Source organism: Cyprinus carpio, chromosome B13 (assembly GCF_018340385.1).
Source record: "Cyprinus carpio isolate SPL01 chromosome B13, ASM1834038v1, whole genome shotgun sequence".
NCBI classification, from domain to species: Eukaryota; Metazoa; Chordata; class Actinopteri; order Cypriniformes; family Cyprinidae; genus Cyprinus; species Cyprinus carpio.
The window spans coordinates 29,723,138-29,749,271 of record NC_056609.1 but is presented as its reverse complement, the minus strand read 5'-3'; the positions used below and the strand labels follow the sequence as shown (position 1 = coordinate 29,749,271).

Here is a 26,134-nt window from a genome sequence, read left to right as displayed (position 1 = left end):
AACATAATTATAATAAAAAAAAAAATATTAATAATATTTGTGTGTGTTCTTTTTAACCGTGTGTTCGTTTTAACCCCACCGCAGGAGCTCCGCATGCACGTGTCGTCACATCCGGTGTCACAAAGGCTCTAGAATATTACCGTAGCTTCGCGTTCATTCCGCCGTGTGTGTATTTAAGCGCGTGTCCTGCTGCTGGCGCTCTTTCAGTCTGTCATGACTTTACAAAACATATCTGCATTAACGTTCACGTAAACAAACTCTGAACGTGCGCTGGACGCGTCTACAGGAGCGTTATATTACATATCAACAGGTAAGAAAAAGCAGGCATGTTTTATGACTGACTAGCGTTAAGCCTCATGGGTGTGGGTGCAGAAATATAGCGGTGTTCAAGTAAACTAATGACATGTAATTGGAACTGATGGAGTATATGTTTGTAGTCTTATTAAAGGCACAAATTCGTGCACAACAGCAGTAAGGTGTGGTTGATTTTATTCTGAAAGGCTGTCGTTGAAAACAAACACACATAGTTTGCGCTAATAAGAATTTAGCTGACATTCCCTCAGAACTGCGTTTAAACGCCAACCGTTTTAACGGTCGTTTTTTTCATATTCCATTTGAACACACGTCATATTGATCTGGGTATTTAAATCTCACGTGGTTCGAAGTTTAGAATTCGACACCGCGTCGCATTTGTTGTTATTTGGTATAAAACAGTTAGGTTTATTTTACGCACTTAAAGCTGCAGCACCCGTTTTAATTGCATCCCATAATAGTGTTGGACTGTAAGCGGTGTTATGCAATAAATGTAAATGTACACACCTCCCTCAAACTGAACTTTCGAGAAAGATTTCTGGAGATCTTTCTTTTCAAGGCGGGACTAACTTGCACGCTTTCATTTTCTTCTATTTAAACCGTGGCACCCATTGACAACTGTGACAGCAGCTATACTATTATTAGGCTACTGGTTAGGTTTGCAACCTAGTGTTTGCATACATCAATCAGGTAATGGTATATGACAGGGTTGTGAGTTTAATTACTTCTAGGGTGAGTTATGTGGTTTAGTATAGTGTAGTATATAAAGCATTTGGTGGCAGTATAAAATTTAGGACTCAGATTCATAATATATAATGTAATTAGGTGCATTTTAGTACTTTCGTGCAACTATAGAAGCTTGTTTCTGCCATGAAACAAAAAAAAATAATTGTGACTGTTTATCTTACAATTAATACATTTTTCTCAGAATTTCAATTTTATATCTTAATTCTGTTAATGCAGAATAAATAATAAATAAGGCAATTGCAACTTTATGTCACAGATCTCTCTTTTTTTCTTATTTGTAATTTTTATGTACATTTTCTATTTTTATCAATAAATCCCGGTGTGTTCCCATTTTTTCAGACCCTGTATGCATTCTAAAAAATTATAAATTATTATTATTATTTTATTTTTTGTTATTTTATCTTTAATTTTCTCTTCACTTTAGTTCAAGGTGGTTCTGAGTGAAAATCAATAATAATAATAATACAAAAATAATAATTTGCATATCGTTGCTGCTGCATTAAAGAGTTAGCGTTCCTCTGACAGGTGTGTGTTTGTGTGTGTGTGTGTGTGTGTGTGTGATTAGCGGCTGGACCTGTAGGTCTTCACCTGCGGAAGAGAGCGGCCTTACGGGCCCGTCGTCATGCTGTGCTGGGGGAACGCCTCGTACGGACAGCTGGGTTTGGGTGGGATTGATGAGGAGATAGTGCTGGAGCCGAGGAAATGCGAGTTCTTGGAGGGCAAGCGTGTGCGGGATGTGGGATGCGGCAGACGTCACAGTGTCTTTCTGCTGGAGGACGGGACGGTGTACACCTGCGGCTGCAATGACCTGGGACAGCTGGGGCATGACAAAGCACGCAAGAAACCAGGTAAACCCGGCCACAAAGACACTTTACAAACATTAGAATATTTTGGCATTATTAAAGGGATACTCCACCCCAAAATGAAAATTTTGTCCTTAATCACTTAGACTGTCCCATAGACTGCCAAATAAATAACAGTGTCAAGGTCCAGAAAAGTATTAAAGTCATCGTCAGAATATTTCACTTTTTGGCAATTGGGTTAGTGAAGCGACAGGAACGAAGAGAAAACAAAAACAACGACTTTATTCAACAGTTCCTTTGTCAACAGTCTCCTCTGTGTCTCTCCATATCACTGTATGCTGTGTTTGCTCTTCTGTGTCATCCGCCCCACAAGGATGCACTGTTTCTACACATATTTAGCTTTGATTTGAAATAAAACAGTGCATCCTTGTGGGGCGGATGACACAGAAGATGACACTGTTATTTATTTGGCAGTCTATGGGACAGTCACAGGCCTCCCGGTTTTCATCCAAAATATCTTACATTGTGTTCCGAAGACGAACGTAGCTTTTACGGGTTTGTAAACGGCATGGGGGTAAGTGATTAATGACAACATTTTCACTTTGGGGTGGAGTACCCCTTTAATGTAATTACTTGATCTTAATTACATGATTCACTTCAAATCATTGTTGCTGATGTCATTTATCCCTCTTATTTGTCAAAATTGTTAAGGTGGTTTCTCTCTAATACGCCCACTTTTTATGATCCTGCTGGATTAAATCATGCCTCGCCCTTTTTGTACATTTTATGTAAAGTGCGTCTTAAGACAGCCTTTCATGCTGACCTACAATTGTCCACTGAGAATTATATATGAATGATTGTTTTATTGAATCAGTTTTGTATTTAAGTTCCGAGTAAAGTGTTTAATTGTTTGAATTTGTCCCATTTTTGTCCCAAAGGGTGCATTAATTTGATGTCAAAAAATACAGGAAAAATCAAATTGCGAAATATTTTATTAACATAAAATATTAGTATAAATATTTTAAATATAAAATAACTGCTTTCTATGTGAATATATAGTGAATGTAATTTATTCCTGTGATCAAAGCATCGTTACTCAGTGTCACATGATCCTTCAGAAATCATTCTAATATGCTGATTTGCTGTTGATCAAAACTGATTATTATCAGAATTATCTGTTGAAAACAGTTGTGCTGCTTCATATTTTTGTGAAAACAGTGATACATTTTTATTTTTCAGGAAGCTTTGATGAATAGAAAGTTCAAAACAACATAAATTATTTGAAATAATTAATTTTTGTAGCACTATAAATGTTTTTACTGTCATTTATTGATCGATTGAATGCATACTTGATGAATAAAAAATGTTAATTTATAAAAATAAAAAAAAACTGGCCGTTTGAATGCTAGTGCATCACAATCCAACAAACAATCCCTGTTCGAAAACACTGGGTTATTTTAGGTTATATCAATGAAACCGTCTGTACTTCCTCTGAAATCAATCTGATGGATGTTGTAACATATTATCATTCCACAGAAACGCGTACGGGTCGGTCAGTGTGACATTGACTGCTGTCACTTCCTTAGATGTCACATGACCTCTAACTCAATGATCTAGAAGTGTCAAGCACAGACCATATAAACATCTAGATGGTCTGTGCTTGGTCCTTTATTTGCATCACTGTTTCACAAGCCAAAGGATCAAAACACATAAAATCAGACAACATTATTATCATACAAATGAATTTTGCTTTAGCAGATGCAACATATTGAAATAATTCTCACAATATATTGGCCAGTATTAAATGTAGAGCATCTGTATAATTCACTCAAATGCTGTTATATGTTAACATCCCCTCTCTAGAACAGGTCATGTCTCTGGATGCTCAGAACATTGTGGCCGTGTCTTGCGGTGAAGCTCATACTCTGGCTCTGAATGATAAAGGACAAGTGTTTGCATGGGGTCTGGGCTCAGACGGGCAGCTCGGCCTTTCAAACATCGAAGATCGTATCCGTATACCCAGGTAAAAAAATAAAATAATAATAATAATCTGCACCTTTTAACCCCTAGAAGTACTAAATATCTCAGCATTATTGCCTCTTTAATGGGTTTGCCTGTACTGCAAAAAAATAAATGAAATAAATTGTTTTACACTGTATATTTTACAATACTTTCACATTTGTTAAAAAGACATATAACACAATTGAATAAAAATCAGCAAGGATACATTTTCTATTACAAGGTTATACATTTTTTTAAATGATTGGTGTTCAAAAAATTTATAGAATACTGATGATTTAATAGTGTTTATTTTTTGTCATACTGAAATTGTGTTTTAATAAGATATAAAAACAATATATTATACAAACAAAATAAATTTCTTTATTTAAAATATATATATTTATTTCTTAATTTCTGTTATACACAAAAATAAAGTTTTTCTTTAAATGTGACATGTATTTTCTTAAATTCAAATATATTTTTTATTTTATATTTTTGCCCTCCATATATTTATATTTTTATATATTTTCAAAAATATGCAAAAATAATAATAACTCCTTACATTTATATAGCTCTTGACTAAAAATGGCCAAAAACATTGGTATAAAATATATTTATTAAATTTAAATTTAAATTTAATTTATGCATTTAGCAGACGCTTTTATCCAAAGCGACTTACAGTGCATTCAGGCTATCAATTTTTACCTATCATTTATGTAAATAAATCTCTTTTTATATTTTATATTTTGCTGTGATGTATTTCATTGAACTTCTCACTTAACAACATATTTGCATATGTTTAAAAAATGCTGGATCTGTCCCAAAACACGTGTAGACAAATATGACGCTCATAGTCTGTGATCTGCCTGCATGGCCACTGTTTCTGTTCTCTCCTCTCAGAACTGTCAAGAGTTTATCAGAGGTCCACATTGCCCAGGTGGCCTGTGGAAACTGCCATTCCCTTGCTTTAGCCAGAGGTATGATTCTGACTTAAACGCTAAACATTTCTAAATCTGATTATTGTGCTCTCTTTACCCAAATTATGCAATATTATTCCCGCTCAGGAGGTCAGATATTCTCCTGGGGCCAAAATAAATATGGACAGCTGGGGCTGGGAATGCAGGGAGCCGGCGTCTCCTCCCCACAAGTCGTTCAGTCTTTGCAGGGCGTCCCATTTGCCCAGATATCTGCAGGGGGCGCTCACAGCTTCGGGCTCACGCTGTCTGGGGCCGTTTTCGGCTGGGGGCGAAACAAGTTTGGCCAGCTGGGCCTCAGTGACAATGATGGTAAAACAAACACCTCAGTCATTCATTTGAGTTGTCTCTATTATAATAATTTCTAATGATGGGATGTGTGGTGTTCCTCAGATCGCTGTTTCCCTGCCTTGCTGAAGACTCTCAGGTCCCAAAGGGTCGTCTACATAAGCTGTGGAGAGGACCACACGGCTGTACTAACAAAGGTATGATGGCTTACTAAGGAACCGTGTAGTTTATGCTTACATATTTATTCCACAGAAACGTATATGGGTCGGTCAGGTCAAATTATGTATAACTATACACAAAGCTGCTTTGCAGATAATCATGTCAATGTTTATAGTATCTCAGCATATTTATGCCTTATAGTCACATTTAGCAGATTAGAAGTGGACAGTAATACAGTTTAAACTTTGCTATGAGACAAGCAGTTGAGAAATGTTATATTGTACAATGTGTGCATAATTATTTTTCTGGAAACTCGTAGTTTGCTGATGGTTTAATTCTTCACCTTAATTCTCAAAGTCTTTTGCAGTAAATAGCTTTTATTCCCAACCAGTTTTTGTGACCCTGCTGCCCACATTAGCATTTCTTGTCCAAAGGACATGCCTTAATTTTGCTAAAAATGTATAGTATTGCATCCTTCCCATGGTCAATAAATATATTTTTTATTTTTCGGTGTGAGTTAAATCTCTTTTTCTGGCCCATATCACCAGTATAAGAAAACCTGCTTAATAATGATGCACATCTGAGTAGGTGTTATTCAAATATAGCCCTCGTTACTGTAATATATCACATGTAAATGATTATAAACGAATGAATAGTAGTTATTAAGACTGATGTGGTTTTAAATGTGCTTGGAAAAAAATATGACTATAAGTGTAGTTATATGAGTGTAGTATTTGTATGTTCATAAAATTGGGCATGCTATATATCCAAGAGCTGGGCGATAATATAGTTACTATTTGCAATGAAATAACATGTTAAGTTTGCAAAAAAAAAAAAAGATTTACCAACGTATACTATATGTATGCAAATAAAGTGGGGTGCACTTATATATTCAACTTTATATAAAGAACTGGACGATAATATAGTGAAATTAAAATGCAATAAAATATTGCTTTTCATGATTATACTGTTTGCGTGTGATTAAAATTGGACATGCTTTATATACAACTTTAAATAAAGAGCTGGGTGATAATATAGTTGCATTTTGTGACTAATTTTGAGGAATCAGGCAGTTGGGATTTGCTATATAGTAAAAAAACAGGTTTAGCTTTACATGATTAGTAATTATTTTATTTTTTGTAGGAGGGAGGTGTGTTTACATTTGGAGCTGGAGGTTACGGTCAGCTGGGACACAACACCACAAACAATGAGGTGAACCCCAGGAAGGTGTTTGAGCTCATGGGAAGTGTGGTTGCACAGATAGCTTGTGGTAGGTAAGTATCAAAGCATCCGTAATGATTGTTGCATTTTATGTCTGTCTTAGACGCATCTGTATGAAAGCTTGAGGCTACTTCCAAGAGTCTTGTATTTCTCATGAGGAACATGAATTGCTTTCGTTCTCACCTGCATGTAAGGCAGCACACTTTGGCGTTCATCCCTTCATCGGGAAAGATTGACTCGTTTGGTCTCGGCGGTAACGGACAGCTAGGAACCCGCTCGACCTGCAATAGGATAAGTCCCGCCCCTGTGAAGGGCTGCTGGCGAGCACATACTGATCCTGTGCCCGTGGATGTAGGTGGGTTGTCTACATGAAGTCTTTCAGCAGAATTGATTTCTCTGACGGCTATCCTTCTCACTGTTTCTCAAATGCTCTTTATGCTGAAGGCTTTGCTCCATGCATGTCAGTAAATCAAATAACTTTTCTCCACAAATGTAACTCTAGATCACACAGAGTTGAGCTGCACTTTAGTGTTATACATGAGCGCTTCCGTTCACTCATCGGTGTCTCAGTGTGTATACTGTGAATCAATGTACTGATTCATGGAGCTGATTGAGACTTGCAATGTTATGATGTTTCATATTTGACGGGGTTGTCTATTTCAGAGGCGGAGCAGAGTTTCTGTGTGAAAAGGATTTATGCTGGAGGAGACCAGAGCTTCGCTCACTACGCTTTACCTCAGGTATGAATTATATATATACAGTACAGGTCAAATGTTTGGAAACATTACTATTTTTAATGTTTTTTGAAAGAAGTTTCTTCTGCTCATTAAGCCTGCATTTATTTGATCAAAAATACAGAAACAAAATGTAATATTGTGATATATTATTACAATTGTAAAATAAACGTGTTTTTATAATTTATTATACTTTAAATTATTCATTTATTTCTGTGAAGGCAAAGCTGAATTTTTAGGATTTCATTATCACATGATCCTTTAGAAATCATTCTAATATGATGATTCATTATCAAAGTTGGAAAAACAGTTCTGCTGCTTAATATTTTTTCAGAAATGTGATACTTTTTTAGGATACTTTGGATGAATAAAAAGTAAAAAAAAAAAAAAAAAAAGAAGCAGCAAGCTATGTTTTTAAAAATATAAATATTTGGTAATAACAATATACACTACTGGTCAGTAATTTGGGGTCAGTTTTTTTTTTTTTCTTTCTTTTTTAAATAGTAATCAATACTTTTATTTTTCAGCAAGGGTGTGTTAAATTGATAAAAAGGGATAGTAAATTAGAAATCGATTTGATCTAGTATTTTAGAGAGATTCATATGATTATTAGAATTTTTTTTATTTTGAATGTTTTTTTTTTTATTTGAAATGCAGTTCTTTTGAACCTTTTATCATGCAAATATATTAGACAGCAGAACTGTTTCCAACACTCATAATAAATCAGAATATTAGGAATGATTTCTAAATGATCATGTGATAAGCTGGATGTTACATGTGACACTGAAGGCTGCAGTAATGATGCTGAAAATTCAGCTTTGCATCACAGAAATAAATTATTTTTTTCTAAAGTATATTCAAATAGAAAACTATTATTTTAAGTTGTAATAATATTTCACAATATTACTGTTTTTTTCTGTATTTTTGATCAAATAAATGCAGGCTTGATGAGCAGAAGAGACTTCTTTCAAATAACATTAAAAATAGTAATGAATGTTTCCAATGCTTTTTTACACTTTGTATATGGACACTGTACTGTATCATATGGAAAAGTGGCTTTAAATTGGCTAGTTAGAAGAGTAGAAGTACAGGTCAGCTTTAGTTTCGCGAAAATGTTTCATTTATAATCATAAAAAATTTGCAGTTGAAGCAGGACCACAATGTGCATTAACAGGTGCATGAATTGAAAGAAAGTAGTGTGTTTAACAAGGTCATGTTGCAACGAGAATCATGTTTTACCAGTTATTATATGTACAAAAAACAAACCGCAACTATTTTATAGTACAGTAATATTTCTGTGATGGTACCAGAATGAAACGGGAACAACTTTATAGTTTGTATTTATTTTATGGTATTATATGGTGAAAGGACAACGCACAGGTATTGTATTTGTCTGGATGAAATGATAAGAATCGTTTCCAGTCAGCCCAAATCCTGTTTTACATGTTAACATAACAGGTCATCGTCCAAAACTATGAAATGTATTTCAAAAATGTGCCGTGTGTGTTAGTTTGCACAGTTCCCGTTGTAGCAATTAGCCACTCGCTGATGTTCCTGTTTAAATGACTCGGCTGTATTGCTGTAGGACGACAGCCCCCCAGTTGACCGGAGGATAACCAGACCTGATGGACAGATATACACGCTCAGTGATGACCTCATCCAAAAATGGCTCAATCACGGCCATGGGAGACTATCACCAGAAATCACCAAGTACTGCTTTTCACATTCATTATTAAATTAAGGCGTGTAGATGAAACTAAAATTGCTGTCATTTTCAAATCAAATCAAATCAAAGATAAAAGAGTCCATCACACTGATATTGTGTTTTATGTCTCTTGTAGTGAGATTGATCTTGTGTTCTCTTCAGCAAGTTGTCTCAATGGAAGCTTTCTTTCTGGAAGGTAACTAAGGCGTTATGCATTTAATGTAAACCTTATAAATAGCCACTGATCATTTCTGTAATGAGTGTTTTGTTCTGCAGTAATCCAGATCACTACAGCACTAACAGTAAGTGCTCAGGTGTAGACATTAACACGGCTCGCCTGCTCTACCACAGACTCATCCAGCCCGATTACCCACAAATCTCACAAATTGTGAGTCACTTGACATTTTTATCTCATTTAGAAGACGTAAGGTAACTTTAAAGGTCTAGCTTTCCCAAAAATTTATATTTGCTGAAAATGTACTCTCCCTCGTGTCATCCGAGATCAGGATGAGTTTGTTTCTTCATCAGGTTTGTAGAAATGCAGCATTGCATCAGTGTCTCAGCAATGGATGCTCTGCAGTGAATGGGTGCCGTCAGAATGAGAGTCCAAACAGCTGATAAAAAAGCATCACAATAATCACAAGTAATCCACAGCACTCCAGTCCATCAGTGAACATCTTGTGAACTGGCCAAAACATGAATCCATAATCCATAAAAGTCCATCTTTACAGCTTTGCTTCTGGCCAAAACATGAATCCATAATCCATAATATTGTAAAAGAGTACTGCAGAGGATCCATTGGTGAACAAGTGATGCTACATTTCTCCAAATCTGATAAAGAGACAAACTGTTTGATGACTTAAGGTTGAGTAAATATTCAGCAAACTTTCATTTTTGGTTGTATTGCTAACTGCTCTTCATTCCTGTTGTAACAATGCATGGTTAATCCTAATCCAGGTAGCTGCTAGTTTGGAGAAGAATCTCCTCCCCAGATTGAGCAGTTCTCCTCCAGACATTGAGGCTTTGAGACTGTACCTCACGCTGCCCGAGTGTCCGCTCCTCAGCAACCCCAACAACTACACAACCCTCACGATTCCCTTCGCCAAGGCTGTCGTGAGCCTGAAGGACGCCCCCCTCAGAGTGCTCGGTATGTCCCGTCTTCTATGAGAGGAGTTCTGTTTGTTGGGCTTCATCCTAACACCAAACTAAATTTTGGTTGGCCAAAAACAGCTATTTTACTAATCTTGTCCTGTATCATACGTTGGCTGAGCACAGAAAGGCTATATATAAACTGAAGCATTTTGTTCTTCATTAATGGAGGACACAGATATAATTCACAGAGTTCTTTAAGACGACTTCTCCTGCCTAGGAAAATTTCCAGACCATTCTAGGCTGGTTTTGTTTTTTGAAGTGAAAAAAACAAGTTTGCAACAGCGTGCATGTACACAATGGCCACGTTTACCAATTGCTTAGTGCACTATTAGTGTACAGTAGGCAATGGTCAACTTCTGCACATTGTTAGGTATTTCTGAAGTAAAAGGCTTAAGAATAATTTCTTTTTAAAGAGTAATTTTCCCTTTTAATTTAATTAAATAATTTTAATCTAATGAGGAAATGTCTGAGTCATCTTTTTTTTTTTTTTTTGCATTGTGACACTTTCTTGCCAAATACTCACATTTTCTCCCACAGTTTTTCATGCAAACAATGCATGCATATAAAACCACCCAAACTTTAGACTTCAACATTTCACAGCTACTTCAAACATTCAGGCTAGCTTGTGGTTAAAATCTGTGGCCTGCACATTTCACATGAGTGTTTTTTGCTGAAATTTTCAATTAATTGTTTTTTTTTTGTGTGTTTGTTTTTTAAGGAAACTGGTGGTCAAAGTTTGAGCCAGCGGTCTTCCAGAGGCTGGTGGAGCTCTATAAAGAGGTGGTGGTGTATCTCCTGCGGATGCAGAAGCTGGGAATTCCTCTTTCTGAACAGAGGATCTTCACCTGCTTCCTGCACACCTCACTCAAGTTCCTGGAGATCCTCCACTCGGTGAGCACCACAGTTTGTAAACGTAGACATTGGCTGTGCCCCAATTCACATGACATCCGTCCTAAATACTAAAATTAGAATTATTGTGTCCCAAATCATAGTACGTTAAAAGAGTATGCCATCATTTAAACTATATACTCTGGTGATGTACTTTACATAAACCATAAACATGCTTTTATCCAAAGCTATTTGACAAAGAACCAACGATCGTTATAAAGCACAGTTGCAGCTTTATTATGCAATGATGCTAGAGACGAGGTGAAATGCAGTTATTTTTATCTTTGATTATTTGCTAATATCATTCTGATTTTCGTGCTGCAGGTTAATGAGCGTGCTGGCCAGATCATCCAGTATGACAAGTTTTATATTCATGAGCTGGATGAGCTCATTGACATCAGGAATGATTATGTCACCTGGTTTCAGCAGCAGATGTTCTCTGTGGTGAGTTTTCTGCATTGTCCAAAGGTAATCATTATACACTTCTGAGTTTTATGATCATTTACAGTAACCATGTTGTGAAGTGTGCAAATCCTTTACTACTAACAGCACCAAACTGAATGGGGTCATGTTTGAAACTTACTGTTATTTTGGATGATCTGTTTGCTAAATAGTAAATAAAATGAAACATTTACAAACACTGTACATGTATTTTATTTACACTCACTCCACAATAAATAAAAAAAAAATTATAAAATCCAAAGATACATTTAAAAAAAAAAAATCTAATGAAAAATTTAAGTATAAAATCTAAAGATAAATTTAAGTGGTATTCATTATTAACAACATGTGTTGTAAACTCGAGGCCAAAACTTAATTACAAGTTACAAACTTAATTACAAGCATGTGGGAAATGCGGTATACAAATAAATAAGGCTCACTTATTCAAATGTGTCCATGTTCACAATGTGATATTTGGTTGCTAAACTATAATTTATTATGTATACAAGGCTTTGTACTTAAGTATGTTTGCTTCTGTTTAGTTATCTGCATTTTGGTTAGATGATGAATCATCTGAAGCACATTTCAGATGATAAAAAAAATGCAACTTAAATTCCAGTAAATGCAGAAGTCATAATGCTGTGGACAGACATAAAATAACATCCTCACGTTCTCCTCTGTCTGTTTTGTGCAGGTCATGGACTCTCAGGTGACCATGTGCAAATACCCATTTGTTTTTGATGCTCAGGCGAAGACGGCGCTGCTTCAGACTGATGCTGTGATCCAGATGCAGGTGAGCGTGATCCGTCTCATCTGATGATTTGACATCATGTTTCACCGCGGTGAGCTCACGGTGCTGTTTGTGATCAGATGGCGGTGGATCAGGCTCAGAGACAGAACTTACACTCTCTGTTCGTGCCCGGCGGAGGAGTGGAGTCAGTAAACCCCTGCCTCATCCTCATCGTACGCCGAGAAAACGTGGTCGGAGACTCCATGGAGGTGCTGAGGAAGTCCAAAAACGTCGATTACAAGAAGCCACTCAAGGTAAACGAGTTAGCGTCAATCTGTTCCTCTTCAGTGCTGCTCTGGCCGTTTTTAATTGTGTTATTCTGCAGGTGATCTTCGTGGGAGAGGAGGCCGTAGACGCTGGCGGTGTGAGAAAAGAGTTCTTCCTGCTCATCATGAAAGAACTCTTGGACCCTAAATATGGGATGTTCAGATACTACGAGGAGTCCAGACTCATCTGGTTCGCTCACAAGGTACAGTAAAAAAAGCACAAATGCCCACATACAGTGTCCTTCAAGAAATCTTTTAGGATCCAACAAAATCCGTTTATTTTTTTCTGAATTTTTTTTTTTTTTTTTTTACCTATGGCCTATCTTTTTTTTTTTTTTTTTTTTTTTTGTCAATGATTAAGCTAAATGTTAGTAATCAAAACAAAACCTATGGCCTATTCATTAAAAACTATTTAACATCAGTTTATTGAATGTTTAATAAACAAATTACATTTTTAGGTCCCTATGAAATAATTTTTTTTTCTAGAAATTCTGTTTTTTGTTTAAATTTTTCCATAACAAACAATAAAACAACAATTTCTTAAACATTTGACAAAAATTTCATTTGAATTCATAAAAACCTCCTTTTTTTCTTTTATTTATTTTTTTTACATTTTTTTTTATTTTTTCAGAAATTCTGAAACATCAGTTTATTGAATGTTTAATAAACAAATTACATTTTTAGGTCCCTATGAAATAATTTTTTTTCTAGAAATTCTGTTTTTTGTTTAAATTTTTCCATTTGAATTGTTAAATAAAATTTTAATAATCAAAAAACATGTCTAATCATTTGAATTCATAAAAACAACTTTATTTTATTTTTATTTTTTTACAATTATTATTATTATTATTATTATTATTTTTTTCAGAAATTCTGTGTTTATGTTAAGCCATAAAACATTAAGAATTGAATTAATCTTTTAGTCAAATGGCAATTAAACAAACCCTTTCCATTTTTGTATTGCAGTGAATCGAAAAACAAGTTGCTTGAGAAAATGACAATCTTATAACAAATATATACTATATGATGTAATCTATATACATACCTCACTCACAAAGGTGTATCAGATATGCTACTGATGATGTTCCTGTAGTGTAAGATGAGGAAATGTCAATCTAACACGTCCGATGTGCTTTACTGCAGACATTTGAAGACATCGATCTGTTCCATCTGATCGGTGTGGTCTGCGGATTGGCCATCTATAACCTCACTATAGTGGAGCTGAACTTCCCGCTAGCGCTGTACAAGAAACTCCTGAAGAAAACTCCCACCCTAGAGGACCTGAAGGAGCTCATGCCTGACGTAGGAAGGTGGGTTTGTTTCAGTCGAGTGATGAGACTTTGATTTTCTGTTGTGCTTAATATTCCCAGAGCATATTATGAAATATCAAATGTACCTTGACTGTTTGATGTGCTATGAAAGCACTTTGACCTAAAACTTTCTTCCCAGTCCATAAACGTCTGATGTTAGAATGATTTGGACGTAACTCATTCCTTCAGTCTAAACATATAATGCAATGCAATACAGTGATGATTGAGAGCTGAACAAATAATTGTACCTCAAAAGCCTGATGTTCATATTTGATACAGAATGCATGTTTTAGATTGTGTACAACGTATTTTTCAGCTATGTTTTGAACATTAAGAGGCTGAATGTGTGCATCTAATATAATACTGTAAGCTTTATAGGTTTAAGTAATAATCTTAGATTAGTTTAAATGTGATCCTCATCAATGGTTGTCTGTGTCTGTGGATCTTCAGGAGTCTTCAGCAGCTGCTGGATTACACGGAGGATGATCTGGAAGAGGCTTTCTGCCTGAATTTCACAGTAAGAACAAGCTGTTTGTACACAGTGTATATCTTTAAATGCGTGATTAATAAAAAATATTTTTATTTTGTGATGACAGATCATAGAGGAAAGCTTTGGCACCACAGAGGTATTGGAGCTGGTTCCCAACGGGACAGACATCAGCGTCAACAAGTCCAACAACATTTAAAAAAACCACAATAATCAACAAACCAAACAACAACTACATCATACATATAAACTCCCTCCCATATTTGTGATTTGATTGATATTTTTGCCTAATTAAATGGTTTAACCTATTCAACCTATCCAGGCAGGAGTTCGTCAATGCCTACGTCGATTATATATTCAACACCTCCGTGGCTCCTCAGTTCAGCGCTTTCTACGCGGGATTTCACAAAGTGTGTGGAGGGAAAGTTCTAGAGCTTTTCCAGCCCAGTGAACTGCAGGCCATGGTCATAGGAAACACCAATTATGACTGGAAGGAGCTAGAGAAGGTAAGAATGAACTGAACCAGCTGATACATTTTATCAACTCCGATTCCGATTCTTCTTATGGATTCCCTAATCGATTCCAAAGTCAAACATTTAGACAACGAACATATTTATTCTGTCTCTTTTTGCAAATCATTTAATTGCTGCTGATGAACACCATGAACAAAAATCTACATAAAAACTGTTTGTGTGCAAAATAGAGCTGCATGATTCTGGATAAATTGAGACTTTTTTTTTTTTTAACGGAGGTTGAATTATTCTCTCACAATTCTGAAGGAATATTAGACGACTAAACAAAATCTTGTGGAATTTATGAATGGAATGACTCACTATTTACTTGTTTCAATACTGGATGAATCAGTGTTTATGAATGATTTATTTAGAGACAAATACATTTTTAACACCCCCTTTTAGTCACATAATTTTTTTTTTAATGAAATTTAAGTTTTACAACAAGTATCCGATTCCTGATCTTGAGTATCCGGGTTCTGGAATTGGAATCGATTTTTGAGTCCCAAGCCTAGTGTTTGTAAACGTCTTGCTGCTGTAGTTTGTTGAGGTTGTAAATGTTCTGCGTGACTGTATTGATTCTCAGAGCACAGAGTATAAGGGCGAGTACTGGGCGGATCACCCCACCATCAAGATATTCTGGGAAGTGTTTCACGAGCTGCCTTTGGAGAAGAAGAAACAGTTCCTGCGTAAGTGAACCATCCTTGAGTTTAGATTCACACAGTGTCCCACACTGAGATTTGTACAATTGTCCCTCTTTTCAGTGTTCTTGCACTACAGACGAAATCATTGTGTTTTCCTGGTTTTGTAACATGTCTTCTTTCACACTAGTGGAGAGAAACATCCAAAATATACATTATATTAAGTAATTATACAGTACAGGTCAAAAGTTTGGAAACATTTCTATTTTTAATGTTTTTGAAAGAAGTCTCTTCTGCTCATCAAGCCTGCATTTATTTGATCAAAAATACAGAAAAAAACAGTAATATTGTGAATTATTATTACAACTTAAAATAATAGTTTTCTATTTGAATATACTTTAAAAAAAAAAAATTTATTCCTGTGATGCAAAGCTGAATTTTCAGCATCATTACTCCAGCCTTCAGTGTCACATGTAACATCCAGTCTATCACATGATCATTTAGAAATCATTCTAATATTCTGATTTATTATGAGTGTTGGAAACAGTTCTGCTGTCTAATATATTTGATGAATAAAAGGTTAAAAACAACTGCATTTATTCAAAATAAAAAAAAAATTTCTAATAATATATATTCTAACAATATATTTTCTTTACTATCACTTTTTTATCAATTTAACACATCCTTGCTGAATAAAAGTATTGATTTTATTAAAAAAAAAAAAAAGAAAGAAAAAAAAAATTACTGACCCCAAATTACTGACCAGTAGTGTATATTGTTATTACAAAATATTTATGGTTTTAAAAACATAGCTTCTTTTTTTTTTCTTTTTTTTTTTTTTTTATTCATCAAAGTATCCTAAAAAAGTATCACATGTTCTGAAAAAATATTAAGCAGTATAAAATATTAAGCAAATATTAAGTTTCCAACTTTGATAATGGATCATCATATTAGAATGATTTCTAAAGGATCATGTGATAATGATCCTAAAAATTCAGCTTTGCATCACAGAAATAAATGATAATTTAAAGTATAATAAATTTAAAAACAATTATTTAAAATTGTAATAATATATCACAATATTAATTTTTTTTTCTGTATTTTTGATCAAATAAATGCAGGCTTGATGAGCAGAAGAAACTTCTTTCAAAAACATTAAAAATAGTAATGTTTCCAAACTTTTGACCTGTACTGTATATTTGCAATGCATCCTGCATGTTTAAAGGCTGAGAGTCTGCTGCACTTCAGCAGCCGGTTTTATTGTTGCACGTTATCTGTGTGCATCTTCAGATGTTGATTACAATACATACGCTTACTTATACACACCGAACTTTACAGTTTCATTCATATCTATATTCTGAAATGTTAACAGAGAGGTTTGTCCATCTGATTTTATTATTGCACTTTGCATCTATTTATGTCTGTAGATTTTGATTACAGAGCATATCTTTAAAGGCCGTTTTCTCAAAATGAAGAAATATCTATATTCAGAAGGTTTTTATTGAGGGGTTTGTTCATATATCATTCAGCTGGTTCATAAAACATTTTAATAACGAATAATGAAATGTATTTTTAATCTCTTGACAGTATTTTCTGATTAACGGAGTGATATAAAGAGAAACCCAAAGCCCCTCCGTAAAACCTTTAATTGTGATATGTCAACAAAATCAAACAAGAACGGTTTTGAATGTGGCTTTTCTGGAAATGTATGCAAATTACTGAATATTCAATGAGATACAGTACTCATGTGCATAACATTTAATGTACTGTGTTTAATCACCTGGGCAAAGTATGGTGTTTTGATGTTCATGTGGATGTTGTCGTCTTGTTATTCACACTAGTGTTCCTCACGGGCAGCGACCGAATCCCCATCCTTGGCATGAAGAGCCTGGCGTTAGTGATCCAGCCCACCGGTGGCGGAGAGGACTATTTCCCTGTAGCGCACACATGCTTCAACCTGCTGGATCTGCCCAAGTACACTAATAAGGAGACACTCAAAGAGAAACTGCTGCATGCCATCGAACACACCCAGGGCTTCAACCTCGTCTGACGTCAGCGAGCGCAGACCCAGCAATCCGTGTACAGACCGTATGTGAGACACAGGTACCACGCGCTTCAGCCTGATTCAGGAGTTCGTTGTGTGACCGCTGCCTTTGAGTTGTTTTCAGAATTAGCCTAGAAATGTTTATCATGCATCTGAATACTCATCAGTTACGATTTGAATAAAGACACTTACGTGCAGTGTCCCAGTGGGACTGAAATATGTGAAGAGTATTTGTATATCAGAGTTTTGTTACTTACTCAAAGTTTGGGTGATATTTGTGTGCTAGTGAGCATTAAACGACTTCTCCTTTTTCTTTTTTTTTTGAGTGGAAGAGTGAAAATAGTTCTGTAAATTAGCTTAAAATGTGCTCACCCTCATGTCATCCAAGATCAGGATGGGTTTGTTTCTTCATCAGGTTTGTAGAAATAAAGCATTGCATCAGTGTCTCAGCAATGGATGCTCTGCAGTGAATGGGTGCCGTCAGAATGAGAGTCCAAACAGCTGATAAAAACATCACAATAATTTCTGTCTCCTTCTCCAGATGTGGACTGATGGACTGCCGTGGATTATTGTGATGTTTTTATCAGCTGTTTGGACTCTCATTCTGACGGCACCCATTCACTGCAGAGCATCCATTGATGAGACACTGATGCAGTGCTACATTTCTACAAACCTGATGAAGAAACAAACCCATCCTGATCTCGGATGACCTGAGGATGAGTACATATTCAGCAAATTTCTGGGAGAAATACTCCTTTAACCATGCAACACACTACAGTAAGAATCTATACATTAATATAAGCATCATAAAAGAACTGTGTTTTACAGAATGTATTAATTTATAAATTCACCATAGTGAACAAATTAATAAATGTTCATTTATAAAAATACTGTTACATTGTATTACTATTACTGTAAAAATGTATATGTAAAAAAATACACTGAGATTATTAGTATTAACTAATGTTAGCATTACAAAACCTTTGTTTTTTTATTTTATTTAATTACATAGAATATGTATTTATTCTATGTTTATTCTAAATGGCTTCACAAACCGTCTCGTGGATGGAGCTGATAGGAAGATGCTGGATTTGTTAAATGTTGTGTGACTTTTTCTGAAAACATTTTGGCATATTGTTCAGATTCAGTTTAGGATGCACTGGATGGATATTGACGCAGAATCATTTTGTTCTGCACATGATTTTGTTCGAAGGAAGTGGCGTGTGTCCTTGCAGGATCTTAAACCACTTCTGTGTCACGTGCCTTAACTGAAAACACACACACAGATTGTTTTGGGCTTTTTTGTGTTTCATTTTCTTCGAAGTTTGAGTAAGTATCAAAATCTGATAGCAGCAGCAGCAGCAGCAGCACGTGTCTGATGAAAACGCTGTTCATCGCTGATATAATGTTCATTTACTGGAGCGGCAATGCAAAGTCTTACAGATGTTTAGAAGTTTGCATGATTACAGAATCAAATAAAACGCCACTGATAACATTCTAAGTAATAACTCATGTCCAATACAGATAAAAAATGAGTTTGATGAATGGAGTTCAAGTTTGAACTCCATCAGTCTTAACCCTCTCGTCACGCACGTGTCTACACTGTGTGAGCTTTTAATTTCTTCTCCATTTGTAAATTGTAAATAAACACATTTTTTCTATATCTGATGTCGTGATTTATTTTTCCCCCCGTTGGATTTAGTGGATTGTTTTAAAAAAAAGCTTGTTGACATCCCCCCCCCCCCCCCCCCCCCCCCCCCCCCCCCCCCCCCCCCCCCCAACACCCCCCCCTGTATTTAGTGGATTGTTTTAAAAAAAAAGCTTGTTCAAAAAAAAAAAAAAAAGAAATTTTAAACCAAAAAAAAAAAAAAAAAGAGAAAAGAAAAGAAAACAGCACTTTTAAATTTAATCCAAAATGTATATATACAGTACAGGTCAAAAGTTTGGAAACATTACTATTTTTAATGTTTTTGAAAGAAGTTTTTCTGCTCATCAAAAATACAGAAAAAACAGTAATATTGAGAAATATTATTTTCTATTTGAATAGACTTTAAAAAAATAATTTATTCCTGTGATGCAAAGCTGAATTTTCAGCATCATTACTCCAGCCTTCAGTGTCACATGTAACATCCAGTCTATCACATGATCATTTAGAAATCATTATAATATTCTGATTTATTATGAGTGTTGGAAACAGTTCTGCTGTCTAATATATTTGATGAATAAAAGGTTAAAAAGAACTGCATTTATTCAAAATAAAAATAAAAAATTCTAATAATATATATTCTAATAATATAAATTTTCTTTGCTATCACTTTATCAATTTAACACATCCTTGCTGAATAAAAGTATTGATTTTATTTTAAAAAAAAAGAAAGAAAAAAAATTACTGACTCCAAATTACTGACCAGTAGTGTATATTGTTATTACAAAATATTTATATTTTAAAAACATAGCTTCTTTTTTTTTTTTTTTAATTTTTATTTTACTTTTATTCATCAAAGTATCGCATGTTCTGAAAAAAATATTAAGCAGCAGAACTGTTTCCAGCTTTGATAATGAATCATCATATTAGAATGATTTCTAAAGGATCATGTGATAATGATCCTAAAAATTAAGCTTTGCATCACAGAAATAAATGATAATTTAAAGTATAAAAAATGTAAAAACAATTATTTTAAATTGTAATAATATATCACAATATTACATTTTTTTCTGTATTTTTGATCAAATAAATGCAGGCTTGATGAGCAGAAGAAACTTCTTTCAAAAACATTAAAAATAGTAATGTTTCCAAACTTTTGACCTGTACTGTATATATAAAATCACAATGTATCGCAATGATCTTTTTATTTTTTGGAAACAAAAAAATAATTGCAAGCTATAAACTCAGAAGTGACTTGAGCAATATAAAAATTTAGAATTGTAAGATATAAATGCAAGCGATTCTATAAAATCTTGCAATTTTAATCCTGAGCATTGTGAGGAAAAAAGTTGCAAAAAAAAAAAATCACATTACAATGGAACAAAAAAACTTTGTGACGCATTGATTGTATTATTAAATAGTTTTATTATTGGCTCCTGTACATGTTTGGCGTAGGCACGCAGCGGTTTCTCCAGAGGTTTAGGTGCTCGTGGGGTCCGGCTCAGTGTGGCAGCTCGTGATGGACCAGTTTGTAGTGCGAGCCGCAGGACGGACAGCGCTGAGGGGTTCCCTCGTGAAGCCAGAACCAAACGATCGCAGTGTTGTCCTCCTCACCCACAAGACAACACACAGACACACATCTTTCATTTAGAAAGACTTCCTTATTCTATTTATGAATAAATTGTAGCTAGGCAGTTTGATCAAGGATAAGTATGTGTGTGTGTGTGTGTGTGTGTGTGTGTGTCTTACAGATACAGCCGACCAGTCGTTTGTTGTTGATGCTGGGAACAATATGAGGGTCGTCTTTGCTTCCGGTGTATTCCTTTGGCTTGAGTATGCTGTAAGGATCCTGTATAACAGATGATCGGTGGTTCAGAATGAAAGCTGTACACTCATCAAAGCTCACGGTCAAACTGAGCGTCACTGTGTGTGTTACCTGGCCTTTCTTCATGGCCTGCAGGATGCGTCTCTCCAGCCCCGCTGCCTGCTCTTCATCTGTTGGGATACCTGAAAAACAGAAAACGTACTTAATGGTAAGACAGTGATGTGCTTGAGTAAAAGCGGACGGGTGCAACCAGAGCCCTGGAGAATAATAAAAGAAAATATCTGCTTTTAATACAGTCACAAATAAAAAAAACATTTCATTGTTTAATTGATCCTCAAGTTATCAAAGACACTTCTAAGAAAGAAAAAAAACGGTATTTAATAAAGTTTATAGTATCAATGCATATGCATGTATATTCTATTTTAATAATTTTTGTGTAAACTAAGTGTTATAAATTAATTTAAATGTAATATTTTACTATAAATAAAAAAAGGTTTATAATTAAACAAAAATGCACATTCACATTCATACACTGAAAGATTTTCACTCAGAAATTTAAAGTAAATTTCACAATGATTTACGAATAAATAGCAAGAAGCTGAATTTTTAAGAATTAATTCTTTGTCTTGTACAAAATTATTGCAATAATCTTTGTTTTATCATTTTTTCAAAAACTATTTTTTAGTGTATATCAGTGTTATTATTTTATAATATTTATTCTTTGGTGGGAACAAAAAAAAAAACAATTGTGCAATATAAACACGCATTACATTTTATTAATATTTTCATTTTGTTTTAATTTTAATTTTTAAATTGTAGTCAGTTTTTGTTTGTTTTTTCTTCATTTTTTTACATTATGTATGATCTAATTCTTATTTAAGTTATTTTAGTATAGTACAAGTTAACCTAAATGAAAATGAATATATATATATATATTTTTATAATATATATATATATATATATATATATATGTATATATATATATATATATATATATATATTCTTTATAATTTTTTTTTTTTTTTTTTTCTTGCTGTAGAAGTTATGTATTTTATTTCAAGTAATGATTTTTTTTAATGGTTTTAGTTTAAGCTTAGTTAATTATAGCAACCCTGGTGTGTATGAATACAAAATCATTTTTCATTACTTATACTTGCATGTACATTCATTAATCATACATTAGTTAGACAGGCAATAATGCTAATGTTACTAATTCAAAAAGTGTCACCAGCGAGTTACTGCAAACAGTTTTGTTTACTCTCCCAGCTGGGCTTGAGATTGCAGTGACACAGTTTGTCCACTAGGTGTCGCCAAACAGCGGGAGAATAAAGCGGCGCCCTCCATGATCCGCAGTAACTGGCACACGAACCTGAGTCCAGTGCCAAGAAAAGGCCATTGCTCGGCCTCCACAGCATAAAGAACAAATGACCTTGATCAAACACACTCCGTATATATAATACGAGCCTCCACGGTATCGATTTAAGTCATGTCTAGCGTATTTAGCCCTGCTTTAAAGTGTAATTTAATGTTTTTCAGATATCAGTGTCATATGTCCGGTCTGTCTTTCGGTTTGGTGACAGCATGTCACTGTATAAAAGCATTAATATGTCACTCTTTAAAAAAATATCGAAAAGGACAGCATATTTCTTTATTTTTGTACATGCATGAATAATATCAGTGGTTTATCATGTTGCTTAATTTCTCTGTAGAAATCCCTGAATGTGTCTCACCTTTACCGGCCATCGCACGCGCAGGTGTTTTCATTAAAATGTTTTGTCTTCCCATCAGAGTCAGCCGACAGGCTCTCAGAAGGATTTTACTTGCCATCTTCACTTTAAACTCTCAGGCTTCTGTCCGTGCGCGCGCACAACTGCATGTGCACTGGAGTCAGTGAAAGTCAACAGAATGATTGACACACGGGACTGACCAATCACAGAGAGGCTCCGCTGGACTTTGACCAATGAGTGAGCACACAATTGAGGAAGAGCGGACAGGTGTGTAACTGGAGAGGACTGTAAAAATAAAAGTGAAATCTGTTCCGACTGCCTTTAATTCTGTCCGAAGAAAACTGCCTTTTTTCAAACTGAAATAAAATGCAATAAAAAATAATGACTTCTACATTTTTTGTCCTATTCCACAGTAGGCTGTTTTATTTATGCACCACACACAGACACAGCTGTAACACTTTTACACAAACACACATATTTGCCTCAAAATGCTGATTGCACACAGAGCTCAATATGATAAACACTTTTCGGTTTCTTTTTCTGAACATAAATGTCATAATTTTAAAGACACTCTTGGCTTATATGTATATTCAATGAATGCTATTTTTATTCATTTCATTATTATTATTTAATTAGTGCTATATGCATTAAAATGCATTGTTTAATACATATTATATTTATTCAAATAAACGTTATAATAATTTCTTGTGCAAATGTGCACGCATGAAAACATGTTTTACTCATATTTCAACAAGAAATCATTCTGATTGGACATTTAAGGCATTGAACGCATCACTGCTGAACATTAAAGTCAACATATCTCACCTTTCTACAAAACAGACAACGTTATGCATAATAATAGTGACACGTAGTTAATGATCGGTCAGTTCTGATTCTTTCCTCTTTATATGGAATGCATGCGCTTACACACAAAAGCAAAGGATAGAAGAAAGAAAACATGCTTTTATATTTCATAGTTCCTGAACTTCTGTAAAAGGCCTGTGGGAGCTTCGCCAGCCCAGCGAAACCTGTGATGCCAGTAATCATCTGCGAAACACAAGCATTACAGTAAAAAACAAATAACCGAAGAATTGTAAATAGCCATGAAACAGAAATCTCTTACAGGATTCCGAGGGTTTCTCCTCTGACAGATTCTCTTCATGCACGTCCGCTAGATCTGGATCTTTTGCAGCCTCAAGCATCGGCTCTTTCTTGCTCCTCGCGGCCCAATGCATTGACTGAAATTCCATTTTAGGAAACACATTAATAAGTTATTATAAATTGTGACAAATATACAACTTGTTGCATGCAGGATGCAGTGTTATTTTCAATGCATCTGTTCGTCATCAGCGTCCTGTCGACTAACACTCACTGTTTTAACAGAGTCACTGAGCGCTCGCCACTCGCTGAACGGGATTGCAATTCGACTTCTGAGCCAGAGATCATAATTTTTTCTTTTCTTCTCATCCGTGAGAACCTCTTTAGCCTCCTGTAACTTCTGGAACTCCTCCACTGCAAAACGGTTCACTCACAAGTGTGAGAAACAGATCCAAACGCTCGCAAAAGACATGGCAGGTGAAGAAACGTCAACTATTTACATCCTTCATTAATGCTTCATCAGTGGAAAATGATTTGACTTTGTAATCTTTCATCATATTAGTTTAGGTTAGTGCAGACCAAAAATAATAATAAAAAATAAATAAAATATAATACGAATAATTTAATTAATAAATGTGCAATTATTTAATATAAATTTAAATTACAAAAAAATAATTAATTCAAAAAAAAAAAATAATTCAAACACAAAAAAATAAAAAAAAAACAATCAAATAAAAAATAATTTTTAAATATTTTATGTATTGTATATTATTTTTGAAATGTATATTTAAAGTATTTTAAGTAATTGTAAATTACACTTGTATTGTAAATTAAATCCCTTTAATTTTATTTATATCGTTCATGATTTTATAGGAATTACTAAAAAAAAAAATTATAAATAATATTTAAATATACTTTAAAAGTATTTAAATGACTTTTTATTGTAAAATAAATTACATATCATTTTATTTTTATTTAATTCATGATTTTATAAGACTAAACTGTTTTTGTTAATTTTTTTTAAACAGATTTAAACAATTATAGGTCACAAATTGTCTAAGATTTGCCATTATATCGGTCATTGACAACTGTGAATGTTTTTCGACAAAACTCAATGCAACGAATTAAAAAGTTCATTAACATGGCAATAATTCAGAACCATGGTATAGGTGCAACACGTCTCAGTTTCTCTCTTAATGCAAAACCCAAAGAAACAAATTACATCTTTGCACAAGGATATGAATGATCATCTGTACCTGCTTTGGGGTTCTCTGGGTGTTTGTCGGGATGGCAGGCAAGAGCTCTCACTTTAAACTCATTGACAATCTGTTCAGTCTGTGGAGCATGCATATACATGTGTGTCAAGATTAGCATGTACTGACTCTGTAATGCAGATAACAGAATAAATCTGTTTGCTTCAGCATGAGCATTTCCAGCTGTTCAATCCGTTATTATTAGCACCAGCATGATATTGTGAGTCTCTGACATAGAAGCAACAGGCTGCTCTGCTATTATAATTATTAGATGTGTAAACACGTCTTATTCTGTCACATGCACGTTCATGCAATTGCTCTATCAGATATTTTTACATTGTTTACAAAAGATATTTACATGTAGCGATTATTTTAGTTTAAAGACGCCGTAATAAACGAGCAGAGGTAATAACACGCGAGCTCTAGATGAACTGTTATGGTTTGTAGTAAGTTGTGTTTACCGATGAGAGCTCATCGCAGCCGAGAAGCCCGTAATAATCCTCCAAATCCTGCTTTCTGCGGTTCAGTATCGCCTCCATGCCTCCCGCACGCAACCAAAACACGAAACTACCGTAAACTCTCGTAAACTCGCGCTTCTGCGGGTCGAGTGCATTCGACAGAGCGCGCATGCGCGTGAGTATTCGAAGCTTTACGGTAGAAGCGCAGCCGCTCTGACTCATACTGAAATACTTTCCTTGTGATTTAAATATGTGAAATAATAAAAACTAATTGACTTTTAAATGTAAAATATTAATTTCTCCAACACGGCATCTTATTTGTCTGTTTAAATGTAGAACATTTAAAATAAATAAACAAAAGAAAAGCTTTCGGGGTTTTTTTTTTCAGAATTTTAATTTTTGTTTGTGTTTATAGTATTTTTCATACAAAATTACGCAAATTAATCATCGATTTATTTTCTCCATAAAATAAAAATATCTTTACAGGTTAAATTAATTATTAATTTTGTGTGTTTAACAGTAAAAAGAAAAAATACAAACGTATTTTCCATCTCTTTTTAAAAAAAAACTCTTGAGACTGGATAAACTAAATTCAATTTAATTAATAACTTTATAAGTAAGTTAATTGGAGGGACAGTATTTTCTAGGTAACG

General features: G+C 34.5%; 3 protein-coding genes across 5 annotated transcripts; 1 reads left to right on the top strand and 2 right to left on the bottom strand.

Moving 5' to 3' along the window:
- The first annotated feature begins 101 nt into the window (after positions 1-101).
- On the top strand, positions 102-19,100 carry herc4 (HECT and RLD domain containing E3 ubiquitin protein ligase 4). Of its 3 annotated transcripts, XR_006156342.1 has the most exons (25): positions 102-310; positions 1,625-1,907; positions 3,726-3,885; positions 4,764-4,840; positions 4,928-5,149; positions 5,231-5,322; positions 6,428-6,558; positions 6,700-6,860; positions 7,169-7,245; positions 8,825-8,949; positions 9,081-9,140; positions 9,221-9,332; positions 9,902-10,091; positions 10,815-10,987; positions 11,309-11,452; positions 12,120-12,218; positions 12,296-12,469; positions 12,541-12,684; positions 13,625-13,791; positions 14,242-14,308; positions 14,388-14,467; positions 14,598-14,784; positions 15,377-15,479; positions 17,273-17,534; positions 18,017-19,100. XR_006156342.1 is itself a non-coding variant. In XM_042737603.1 (24 exons), the coding sequence occupies exons 2-24, from the start codon at positions 1,682-1,684 to the stop codon at positions 17,479-17,481; spliced, it is 3,180 nt and encodes a 1,059-aa protein (XP_042593537.1). In that variant the 5' UTR covers positions 102-310; positions 1,625-1,681; the 3' UTR covers positions 17,482-17,833. The 3 variants fall into 3 exon arrangements, 2 of the variants coding, with proteins under 2 accessions (XP_042593537.1, XP_042593538.1); XM_042737603.1 differs by lacking the exon at positions 18,017-19,100 and having other exon boundaries at positions 17,273-17,833; XM_042737604.1 differs by lacking the exon at positions 18,017-19,100 and having other exon boundaries at positions 103-310; positions 11,309-11,428; positions 17,273-17,833.
- A 1,431-nt stretch (positions 19,101-20,531) lies between these two features.
- On the bottom strand, positions 20,532-22,870 carry LOC109093641 (cytochrome c oxidase subunit 5B, mitochondrial). The gene is made up of 4 exons (XM_042737602.1): positions 22,676-22,870; positions 21,057-21,127; positions 20,870-20,969; positions 20,532-20,734 (listed from the first exon to the last, which is right to left on the bottom strand). Exons 1-4 carry the CDS (start codon positions 22,770-22,772, stop codon positions 20,622-20,624), a joined length of 381 nt encoding a protein of 126 aa, XP_042593536.1. The 5' UTR covers positions 22,773-22,870; the 3' UTR covers positions 20,532-20,621.
- Positions 22,871-23,019: 149 nt separating this feature from the next.
- On the bottom strand, positions 23,020-25,641 carry dnajc12 (DnaJ (Hsp40) homolog, subfamily C, member 12). The gene is made up of 5 exons (XM_042737600.1): positions 25,485-25,641; positions 25,027-25,105; positions 24,045-24,184; positions 23,796-23,910; positions 23,020-23,719 (listed from the first exon to the last, which is right to left on the bottom strand). The coding sequence occupies exons 1-5, from the start codon at positions 25,560-25,562 to the stop codon at positions 23,637-23,639; spliced, it is 495 nt and encodes a 164-aa protein (XP_042593534.1). The 5' UTR covers positions 25,563-25,641; the 3' UTR covers positions 23,020-23,636.
- Positions 25,642-26,134: the final 493 nt, after the last annotated feature.